This window comes from Microplitis mediator, chromosome 11, assembly GCF_029852145.1.
Source record: "Microplitis mediator isolate UGA2020A chromosome 11, iyMicMedi2.1, whole genome shotgun sequence".
In the NCBI taxonomy this organism is placed as follows: Eukaryota; Metazoa; Arthropoda; class Insecta; order Hymenoptera; family Braconidae; genus Microplitis; species Microplitis mediator.
This window is the reverse complement of record NC_079979.1, coordinates 8,790,477-8,802,026: the sequence shown is the minus strand read 5'-3', so window position 1 is coordinate 8,802,026 and position 11,550 is coordinate 8,790,477. Positions and strand designations below refer to the sequence as shown.

The 11,550-nt window shown below is 33.7% G+C and overlaps 1 protein-coding gene across 1 annotated transcript; it reads left to right on the top strand.

Annotated features, from left to right (window-relative positions):
* The first annotated feature begins 8,239 nt into the window (after window positions 1-8,239).
* LOC130676941 (uncharacterized) lies at window positions 8,240-9,587 on the top strand. Its single transcript, XM_057483451.1, has 2 exons — window positions 8,240-8,567; window positions 8,632-9,587. The coding sequence occupies exons 1-2, from the start codon at window positions 8,240-8,242 to the stop codon at window positions 9,585-9,587; spliced, it is 1,284 nt and encodes a 427-aa protein (XP_057339434.1).
* The last annotated feature ends 1,963 nt before the right edge of the window (window positions 9,588-11,550 follow it).

Sequence of the window (11,550 nt, the reverse complement as noted above, 5' to 3'; positions counted from 1 at the left end):
AAATCAAGCGATATATGCAAAAGCAACGAAAAGAATTCTCAAAGAAAAAAAAAATTTTTCCATAAAATATCACCGAAATACTTATGGGTATACTGAGAATAATCTCTAAAAATCATTCCACATGCATGCTATTTATATAAGTGACCTTCATTCTTAATTTTCAGGTTTAATTCTTCAACATTATCATTAAAAAGCCATCAATTATTCAAAATTATTTACGATATAAAACATAGCATTGATTTATACATGAAATAAGGTGGTTTAGAGAATAGTCCCTTCGGTGACTGTAAGATGGAGACACTTACCGGTAAATCTAAGATCAATTCAGCGGTCGATACTTAGCATCTCATTGATGTCACACCGTCGCGAGAGTTGCGAACGCGGGCAAAGAAGAGACCGATTAGCGACAGCTGTCGCTCACGGTAGCGCAAAGTGCTCTCTCCCTCCCACGTCCCGACTAAATCTATCGCGCTCACTCGCTCCTACACGACCATCCTATAAATTAAATCTAATAATAATAACTAAACTAAGTTTTATTAAAACTAAAATAAATAAAATAATAAACGACTTAACCTGAATTAATTAAACTAACTTATATTGATAACTTAATTAATAAACTCACCTACTGATTTTCTTTTAAAAAAAAAAAAAAAAAAAAAAGGGGGGGGGGGGGGGGCGAGGAAGGGGGGGGGGTTGAAATAAAAATAGGAAAAAAATTATAATTATTGTTATGTTTTTTTTTTATTGTTATTTCATTGAAGATAGCTTCAAATATTAAAACTTTTCCTTTTTCACATATTTTTATAATAATAAGACAAATTTTATATATGTACTCGAAAACCGAATTTTTCTAATTATCCAGCTCCATTAAAGCCCGCGTCCAATCTCTGAAAAAAAAATAAAAAAAAAAAAAATATTACTAAACAAAAACTCCAAAAGAAAAAAAAAAAAAACAAAAAAAAAAACACTTACCTCAGGAGGCCTTCTGCCGTCTCCATGAGGCAGACCGAGAGAATCTCGATCTGCTCGTGGTTCGGCGCCATAACCACCTCAAAATGCCCGGTTGTCTGCAGGGCACCCTCGTAGAACCACCGGGCCTCTATGAGCTCCGGAGGTAGATGCCCTGCAGCCAACAAAAATACATTATCGATTATTTCGATGGCGTTGGTCGGGTTTATGTACCCGACCAAACCCCCTACCATCACCCCCAAGGTCAGGATCGTCTGAAAAAAAAAAAAAAGAGGAAAAATTACTAACACTCCGTTATTTACATACAAACTACTAATAAATAAATTCACACTTACCCTCGAACCACCACGGTGGATGACCCACTGCAACCACGTGGAAAACCCCATGTAATGCCCTTCAGTGGGGTACATTTTCGTTCTTCTTTTCCTTTTTTTTGCTTTTCTTTCTCAATTTAACGCGAGCGTCTTGATTAACGGTTTGTATCGCACTGAATACACCGAGAGGCAATTGGAATGCGTACCGAGATAAGACGGTAGCCGGAGATCAAATTCGCTTGTGCAGACGCGGCAAGATGAACTCGCAATTAAACATCGCCAGATGTCGGCTCGATGCAGATTTGCAGTCAATCGCGAACTATTCTCCCCAGCTTATTTCAGTATTTAGACAAACCTTATATTTCTCAAGGTCACCTATATACATACATTTACAACTATATGGGGAATGCATCATATAGATACAATTTTATATGTAATCTTTATATTTAGGAATAATTATTATATTTGGTGATGGAAATCGTAGATTTTAGAAAAAAAAACTTTATAAATCTGTACTAATGAACATATATATACGTGCATTACAACGTATACACCATAAATATTGGGAACCTCAGATGTAATCTTCTATATTTTAAATACTTTCATATATTTAGCTGTAAGTTTCTTCTTAAATAAATTTGTAAGCGTTATCGCGAGCTTTTCGAAAGAGGGGACATATGTTTAGGAAAGCAAGAGAGTTTTGCAACACTCTTACTTTCCGGGGGATTGTTATGTCCAAATAATTTTTTTTTTTATGTTAATAATTATTTAAAATAATTATTCCTGAGCTCCTCTTTGAAAAGCGCGCGACAACGCAGCGTCAGCTTTTTCACCTTTTTATGCGGCAAAGAATAGTGGGAAGACACCTGCAATAAGTTTAACGAATAAATAATAAACTGTCGTCACTTTCCACCAATGACGATAATTAAAAATTCCCCATCAATTGTCAAAGCAAAGTTTATAAAAAGCCTGAGCACCATGGCTCAGGGCCTTCAGTTCATTTTTAACTTCTTGGTCCGCGTAAACGGCGTCGATAGCCCGTAATCTTATTGCAGAAATCTTCCGACGTGGCAATAAGTAATCGTCGCTGATTTAGGTATCCGGCTGATTAATTTCGTGTAGGATATTATTTTAACAGTTACGGTTTTCCAAATTCACTTTAAATAAATTGTAAATCGATCTAGGTATCCGGCTGATTAATTTCGTGTAGGATATTAATTTATTCATTTACAAAAATTCAAATCAATTATACCGTAAATCGATCTAGGTATCCGGCTGATTAAGTTCGTGTAGGATATTAATTTATTCATTTACGGGCATTATTAATAAATTAAATTGCCAATTGAGTTAGATACTCGGCTGATAGTCGACTATCGTGTAGAGTATAGTTCTTAATTGCAATTGAAAGATCTCGAAGATCTATCCGGTTCGAGTGAATTGTGACACAAATCACGTGAATTTGTGATCTCACTTTGTGCCGAGTTTCTGCGCATAAAACCCCTTTTGGGTGTGAAAAAGGACGCATTAATAAATAAAAATCTGTTTAAAATATCCGATAAGATAAATAATCTTATAATACAAATTATATAAAAGTTGTGAAAAACTAGAGTGAACAAGTGACGTTCTGTTAAAACGTTGTAAATTAAAATATAATAAAAGATCAAGTTCATCACTCAAGCCGTTCGATTTTCATTCGAAAGTAGTACATAAGATATCATCCTATCAACCCAGCCGCACCCATTCTACCAACCTTACAGGAAGGCCGAGTGAGCTGTTTAGTTCTGGAGGGATAATAGCTGCCGCACTAGAAGAATTGACATCGAAAGGTAGGTGAAAGAACTATTTTTCTATCATCATAAAATACTTTTGGCTTAAACAAGAGCACCAGTCTCTTTGAAGACGTTTGGGTTCTTAATTTTCGAAAAGATCCACTATAAATAATAAATTATAGGAAGATAATTTCTTCCTCGTATTCTTTATTGTTGTCCGCACCCTCCAACCCGCTTGTCCAAAAATTACTATCGCTACCAAAGGGAGTAATCCCGGATAAATAATTAAAAATTAAGCGGCGGACATAACACATATAATTGCCATGTACGATAGCTCAATGGAATAGCTGGATCATTTGAGATGAAACTTAGTGCTTGAATCTTCTGCTTATCCGACATTGTAATGTATGGTACATTCCATTCAACTTTATTGAGAACTGTTTTAACTTTTTCAGCAGCCTCTCTAGCAGCAGCAGGTGTATGTAGATATGCATTAATATCAGTGTTTGATCTGATGAGAATTAACTCATGCTTAGCATTCATAATAATTCGATTATAATCTTCAGCGAATCCAAGTAATAAACTCAGCGGTATAGAAATATCAAAATATCCGTCGCCATTAGTCAATTTATCATCAGTTTGTAACCACCCAGCGTTTTCCATTAAATTAGCCTGCCCGGGGGTTAAAGATATATAATTCTTCATAAGACTTGTAATTCCAACATTCTTACATCTATCAATTTCAATGGCGTTCAATTCGTAGCGTATTTCTTCAAACATGTGACAAATGGCCATGTTAACCAACTCCATAGTTTCACTAACAGCAGTGCCATCTTCTTTCGTAAATCTTCCACAAATGTGTAAGGCACTCTTACTCGGTAGAATGCATAAATCCTGATGTTGAATACTGATTCTTATTTCATCACTATTATTAAATGTTGTTGAAGCATAAGGTTGATGTGAATGAACCTCATAGTGAGAAATTGATTCATCGAAGATTATTGGTTTTTGGATGTTCAAGATTTCCGCCATGGTAGTATAATACAGCACAAATTGATTTTTCTTATTTTACCGATTTTCCACGTAATTTTAATCCCAGGCTTTTGAGAAATTGGGCGTTCTGAGATGTTAGCACCCTGACAGGGACACGACGACTGATGGGCTCTCGGCATGATGCTTCACTTTTATAACTGCCACCAATTTTTTTATCAAAGACAATCCCCATTATTTGACTGATTTAATATGCAATCTTTTTGTTATCGTTTCTCTACGAAAATTCACCAACTCCCCGTCTTGATCTACAATTCGTAGCTGCAGATTGTGTATTGACTGTACGGCGACTGGTAAATAAATGATGTGGGATGGTACTTCGATGATCTTATATCCTGGTGCAACACTTGGAAAAAACTCATGAATTGTATGTACTTTCCGGTTATTCATATATGCACCAGTAGTAATATTGCACTCAACTCGCAATGCATTAATTTTGAGGATTTTTATTGGTAAATCAGATTTGTGGAGAAGCTTTGGTGCAAGTCGGCGATTTCCGAATCCCAATAATGATGCGATTGAATCTTTCGGTTCAAAATTTACAATTTGATTACAGTTGATTTCACTATGTAATTCATTGTTATTTGCTTTGATGCTCAGTTCTACACTCTCAGGTAATTCCTTTATTAAATATTTTTCAATATCGCGAAGTTCATAACTTCCAGTAGGTATTGTTATAACCTTATCCGCTTCCTTCCCATTTATGCTGGATAAATAGAACTTATTACAACCCTCATCAATATTAGGTATAGAATTGAATGTTAACAATTCCACAAGACCCAAGACATAACTTTTTCCAGGCGATAATTCAATTGGTGGAAAATATTGAGCTTCCAATGTGGATGTAGCTCCAGATAGTGTTAACGTCAACGAATCAGCGATGACTAAGCATATCAATCAAACCACACACCCATTTATAGTTCATTATTGAGGAATTTTAGACACAAATGTCCACATATGACGGTATCATAATCTTGATATTTCTGATGATTATATTTTACGCTACCAACATCGAGATATTTCATGAGTTCTTCTGGTGGTTGGAGGTTACCAAAACTGTCAAAATAAATGACATCATCACCATTTTTCTTGTATGCAACCCAATGAGTTCCACCACCATTTTTATCATCTAGATTTATGATTGCTGATTCCTTTTTCCATGGACCAGATTTTGGTAAATCATTTCTCATGAAAACACCTCGGAAATATGCAATCTTTAAATCCTTTGCATATTTGATCAAATCAAAATTGGTCAGAGCTCGATGAGGTAGCGTTACATGTTTTTTGGAGGAGGAGAACCTAAATATAGTCCCATCCCAGATTTATGTGGTGACAAGTATAATCCTTTGCCCAGAGCTATAGCTTCCATTGTTGAATTATGTCGCTTGGATTCCTCTAATTCACGCTTAGCATCCTTAGCAGCAATTACAGCTTTAGCGATACCAGCAGCGCCCCCAGCTAATGCGCCAGTAGCGCTTAAGCCAGCGAATAATGGTATCAAAAGTGGTAATATTCCACCAACTTTTGATATTTTTTCACCATTATTTTGTGGTATTGATGCTGGTACTGGTATCCTACGAGATTTAGATATTAGAGGTACATCTAACATATGGCGAGGTACCCGAATATTCTTTTTCCCACCAGCTATTTTTACAGCTTCGCGTGCACCGTCTAATGCAGACCTTATTGGTTCAGTACTTTTACGCATAGCTTTTTTAGCGGAACTTATAATATGCCGAATAGGAACGAGTCGTTTTTTTCCTTTCTTTACTATCTTCTTCTTCTTCTTTTTACTATTTCTTTTAGACTTCCTACTCTTTATTTTCAACTTCTTTTTAACTGTAGCCATCTTTTTCAGGCCCATACCAAAACTTCTCTTCACTCTCATAGTTTTATTGACCCCCCAAGCCACAGCTTTTTCACCAAGACTAGCATCTTTTGCATGAAGACGTTGTAAAGCTTTTTCAGCAAGTTCTTTATCGGCTGCATGACGTGCCGCCATATTGTCAGGATTTTTAGAATAAGCAATATCGTGAGCTTTACAAGCTCTGTCTAGAGGATTTATCCCCGGATCACCACGAGCTAATCTTTTTACTAATTTTGTACCGGGCCCACAATATTGATATCCTGGCACGTGTAATTCAATTGGTAGCTTATTTATAATACCGTTGACAAAACCTCTGCCTTGCTTGGGCTTAGTTTTATTTAAACGTGTGCTCTTCGTCATTGTAGATTCACGACTAATCGCAGTGTTATAAATACTCAGTATTTATAGGTGAATTGTTGAGTTATCGTTTATCCACCATCCGATCAACTTGATAATCAGTTTCTCTGAAAATAATGAAAGATGAAGTTTGAAAAACAGACAGCTAAATTACCTGTGATCAATTTTGACCAAGTTATTCAAGGTGATGATAAAAAAATTCAAAAACGTCATGGTGCACTGCTACCAAATACTGTTCGAGCAGTTCTTTGTGGACCATCAAATTGTGGGAAAACGAATGCACTTCTTGCACTGATTACTCATCCTAATGGTTTGAGATTTGAGAACATTTATGTATACTCTAAATCACTGAATCAGCCTAAATATAAATTCTTAGAGTCAGCACTACAGCCTATTGAAGGAGTTGGATACTTCCCATTTAATGATCATGAATCAGTTGTAAATCCGGATGACGCACAACCGAATTCTCTCATGATATTCGATGATGTAGCTTGTGAGAAGCAAGATCATGTCAGAGCATATTTTTGTATGGGGCGACACAAAAATGTTGATAGCTTTTATCTCTGTCAAACCTATACACGTATACCAAAACATCTGATACGTGACAATGCCAATTTTCTTGTACTTTTTCGTCAAGATGAAATGAATTTGAAGCACATATATGATGATCATGTGAATACAGATATGCCATACAATGAATTTAAAGAATTATGTTCAGCATGCTGGAATGATAAGAAAAGTGATAATAAATACGAATTTGTTGTTATTGATAAGGATAGTGAATTGAATAATGGACGTTATAGAAAAGGTTTTGACTGTTTTATAAGTATAAATTAATCATCCCTATACAAATTGACACAGTCATAAAGAACATTCAAGTGTGCAAACATGGAGTGTAGAAATATTTCTCAGCAGAAAGATAGGCTGCTACAAATATCCAAAATTAGTGATGCCATAAGACAAAAGCATAAAATATTAAAAGTTGATAAAGACACTTCGGAACAAACTGCAAATGAAATGTTTAAACCTATAGTGACACCGTTGAGGGCATTAGTTGAAAATTCTAAGGCTTTGAAACATGAAATTAAAAAAGAAGAAGAATCAGTGCAAAATTTTTTTCTGAAAAAACGTGAACATAGTGACTATCAAACTATTAATGATAATAGTGGCATACATCATGGTCAGAATACTTATAATGATTTAAATGTGAACAGTACTAGTAGCAACAACTTGGATGAAACCATTATATCTCACCCTCCAACCTCTACAAGCACACCACTGAAATATCACAACTCTATATCTAAATATATTGAGATGTTGAATAAAAAAAATCCTAAAGGTTTGGATACAAGATTCGGTATTCGTAAAAAAAATAATCAATTATTTTTTGGTAATTCACCTGTTCAATTTAGAGATAATATAATTTCAGTGAATGATCAAAATCATGTTTTATCTCCGGGACTTATAGAATTGTTATTTAAAAGTGATCCGAATGAAAATTCTATTACGACAAGTGATTTAGATGAGTACCATAAACTCATTGTTTCAACGAATACTCATAGAAAAAATTATGAACCCGAAAGAAGTCTTTACGTTGAAAAGAGTGCCAAATACAATAAATATATCGCTGAATTTGTTGGATCACCAATGAAAAAAGGTAAAGGACTACCGAACTTTATGACTGTTTCAAAGAAACGAAAATATATGGATTATATTTATTGGGATGATCCTAATGAACTCGTAGATCGCCTTCGTCTGTTGATGGCATCTCAAACAGCTGGCAACTCTAGTCATTCAAATGAGATAATTTCAATTATTGAAGAGCTGCGTGAAGCTGAAATTATTTATTAAGAGAGACATTAGCAATAATTCATCATTTATAAAATAACATTCAAGTAGAGAAGATCATCAAAATGGGTATCGATATATTTGGACGTGTATCTTCCCAATCGAATCAGACACAATTTAAAGGCTGCAGTAGTGGTGTTGGACCACCTGGAAAAGGTTTCAAGTTAACAAATGATGGACAGTTCGACTTAGACCAAAAGAGGTTATGTAATGTTGCTGAACCTAAGAATGAAAGTGATGCAGTCACATATAATGCTATGAAAGCTGCAATAAACCATATGGATGATAAATACAAAACTCATCCAGACCTCATTGTTGAATTGAAAACCAAAGTGAGTGCATTAGAAGGGAGTCTTAGTGATCTGATTCTATATAGTCAACAGCAATCGAATCGTATATCAACGCTTACGAGATCTGTAATACGTAATGGTGGAATATTAGCTGATTTTGAACGTAGAGTATCTAAACTTGAAAAACATGGAAAATAAGAAGAAAGTCATAGCTCAAGAGCTTCACAAACCAGCACGAAAAAATTATACTCGTCGTCATGTTGACATTCGAGGACTTGATGAAACTTGGCAAGCTGATTTAGTGGAAATGATACCATATAGTTCTGTAAATAGTGGATTTAAATATCTACTGACAGTTATAGACATATTCTCAAAGTATGCTTGGGCAGTTCCTATTAAAAGCAAAAAGGCTGGTGACGTCAGAAATGCTATGAAGTCTGTATTACAACAAGGTCGACATCCTAAAAATCTTCACGTTGACCAAGGCAAGGAGTTCTACAATAAAGAATTTAAAGATCTCATGAAAAGTCACAAAATTCATTTGTACTCAACATTTAGTAACCTAAAAGCATCCATATGTGAACGTTTCAATCGAACTCTAAAAAATAAAATGTGGCAAGGATTCACAGCTCAAGGTAGTTACCGATGGATTGATATGCTCAGAAATTTGGTTGATACTTACAACAATACCAAACATCGAACGATCAAAATGAAGCCCATTGATGTAACAGTTGAAAATGAAAAAGAACTATTCAAGAAGATTTACAAACCCCTTCAAATCAATCAACCGTTGAATAAAAAGAAAAGCAAGTTTAAAGTTGGCGATAAAGTGCGAATAAACAAATACAAGCACGTTTTCGAAAAAGGTTATACACCAAACTGGACTACAGAAATATTCACAATAAAAAGCGTGCAAAATACTAATCCAACAACGTATAAGCTTATTGATTATCAAAACCAATCTATCGAAGGTGGATTTTACAACGAAGAGCTTAGTAAAGTCAAATACCCTGATGTCTACCTTGTAGAAAAAATAGTAAAAAGGCGTGGGGGTAAATATTTTGTAAAGTGGTTAGGATTTGATAGCTCACATAATAGCTGGGTAGACGAATCAGATTTATGAAAAAACTTCATTTTTTTTAAGATAATTTTTATATGCGATGTACTTTAATGAATAAATAAATAAAAATCCTTTTTCAATATAAATGTATTATTTATTATTATTATAATTATTATTACAAATTCATTTTTTATTATTTTACAAATTTTTTTAATTTATTATTTTTACAAATTTTCTTAATTTATGAGTATTAATATTAATGATTATACATTATTTTTATCTACTTCCATATACCCCCATGGTAGGGTATCTGTCGAATTCTCAAGTAGACGTCTTTTATCATCATTCCAACTTAATGCTAATTTTTGTTGTAAAACTGTCTTAACAACATGTTTATCACTTTTGATTAGCCATTCTTTTTCTACAACGTTACAATGTTCTAAAAGGCATTTTTTAAAATCATCAAACTCAATCCTTCTTAAAGTTGAACCTTTAACCCCTTTGGCTCTTTTTTCAACTCTATTATCTTTATATTTTCTATATGTATAAAGCTTAGCTCTTAATCCTATGAATTCCTCCATAATTTTACCATTATTTTCATCTTTCATAAGACCTATTACTTTTTTATTTTTTAATGGGATATTGTATACATTATTTGGAGAATAATCAGATGTATCAAATTTATGAATGTCGCGTTTAATAATTTCGTAGATATTAGGTACTGTAAAATGATAAATGAGACTATCAGTATCTGTATACATTAATTTTGAGGCCTCATTATCAAAATTTTTCTTTACATAATTATAATGGAAATCATAGATGAATGTCTTAGCTAAGTCAAGTATACTGAATCCAATATAGATAGGCTTTGTAAAATGTACATGAACGTTTTTTAATTCAATTATCACCATGTCTTCGCCAAAAACAGTTAAACTATGAAAGTTAGGTTTAGAAATTAGAGATTTTGCACCAAAACGTCCTGTCCATTTTGTCACTATTCTAATTTCTTTATGTTTTCTAACATTTTCCATTGTTTTCCCGAATACAGCATTATTCATAAGCTTAAAAAAGTTTTTCTCAAATTCATTCTTCGCATTTTTACGACAATCAGTATTTTTATCAATGTATGACTGTAACCAAGCTGATTGCTCGAAGCCTAGAACACGATGAACTCTTACGAGTTTCATACCTAACTGAATACACTGCTGTAAATTCTTATAATGAATAACATATCTTTCTTTAGAATATAAAGTAGTAATTAATTTAGATTGCTTGCGGTTTGGTGGTACAAAATGCTCAGGACATAATGGTAGATCTTTATGCAGATCATGAAGCTCTATTGGATATTCTAAATCTACCTCTAGTATAAAACCTTTCGATTCATTCGAATTAAAAATAATATCTATATTGTCTGCAGTTATATTGTCAAGCCATTTGAATGACTTATACGGTAAGGGCATACTCATTGCAGCTCCGTATAAATTATTCACATCAAAATACATTAAATAGGATTCAGGTTTATTTGAATTAAAGTTATCGCTCATAAATCGATTATTAGCCACTGTGATACACCACCTCTTATGCCTTTTTCTATAAATAATACCATTTCAGCATCATCTAGCAGTTCTAATTGAATACCAGTGAGCTTTAACATAGCATCAAAGGCTAATCCTGGTGCTGTATAATAATGAAGGGGGTCTAAATTATAAGTATTGTAACAACTACTTCGAAAATTTTCAAAAATATCAGCTAATAATAACACATCGGTTTTTAAATACAAATCAGAATATTCACCAAGTGTTTTTATGTTAAATTTACTCCAAACTAATTTTGCGTGATCATAGTCTTCATCAGATATATTATTATCATTCAGTTTAGAATAAAAAAATGATTTTTGAGGTAATTTATCATCATTCAACTTTACTATTGAATCTATGTACTCATACGGAAATACTCCTTTACGAGTGGCTAAACTAAACTGCTCATGATCAGAGTAATACATTCGTGTAATTTGTTTATCATCATC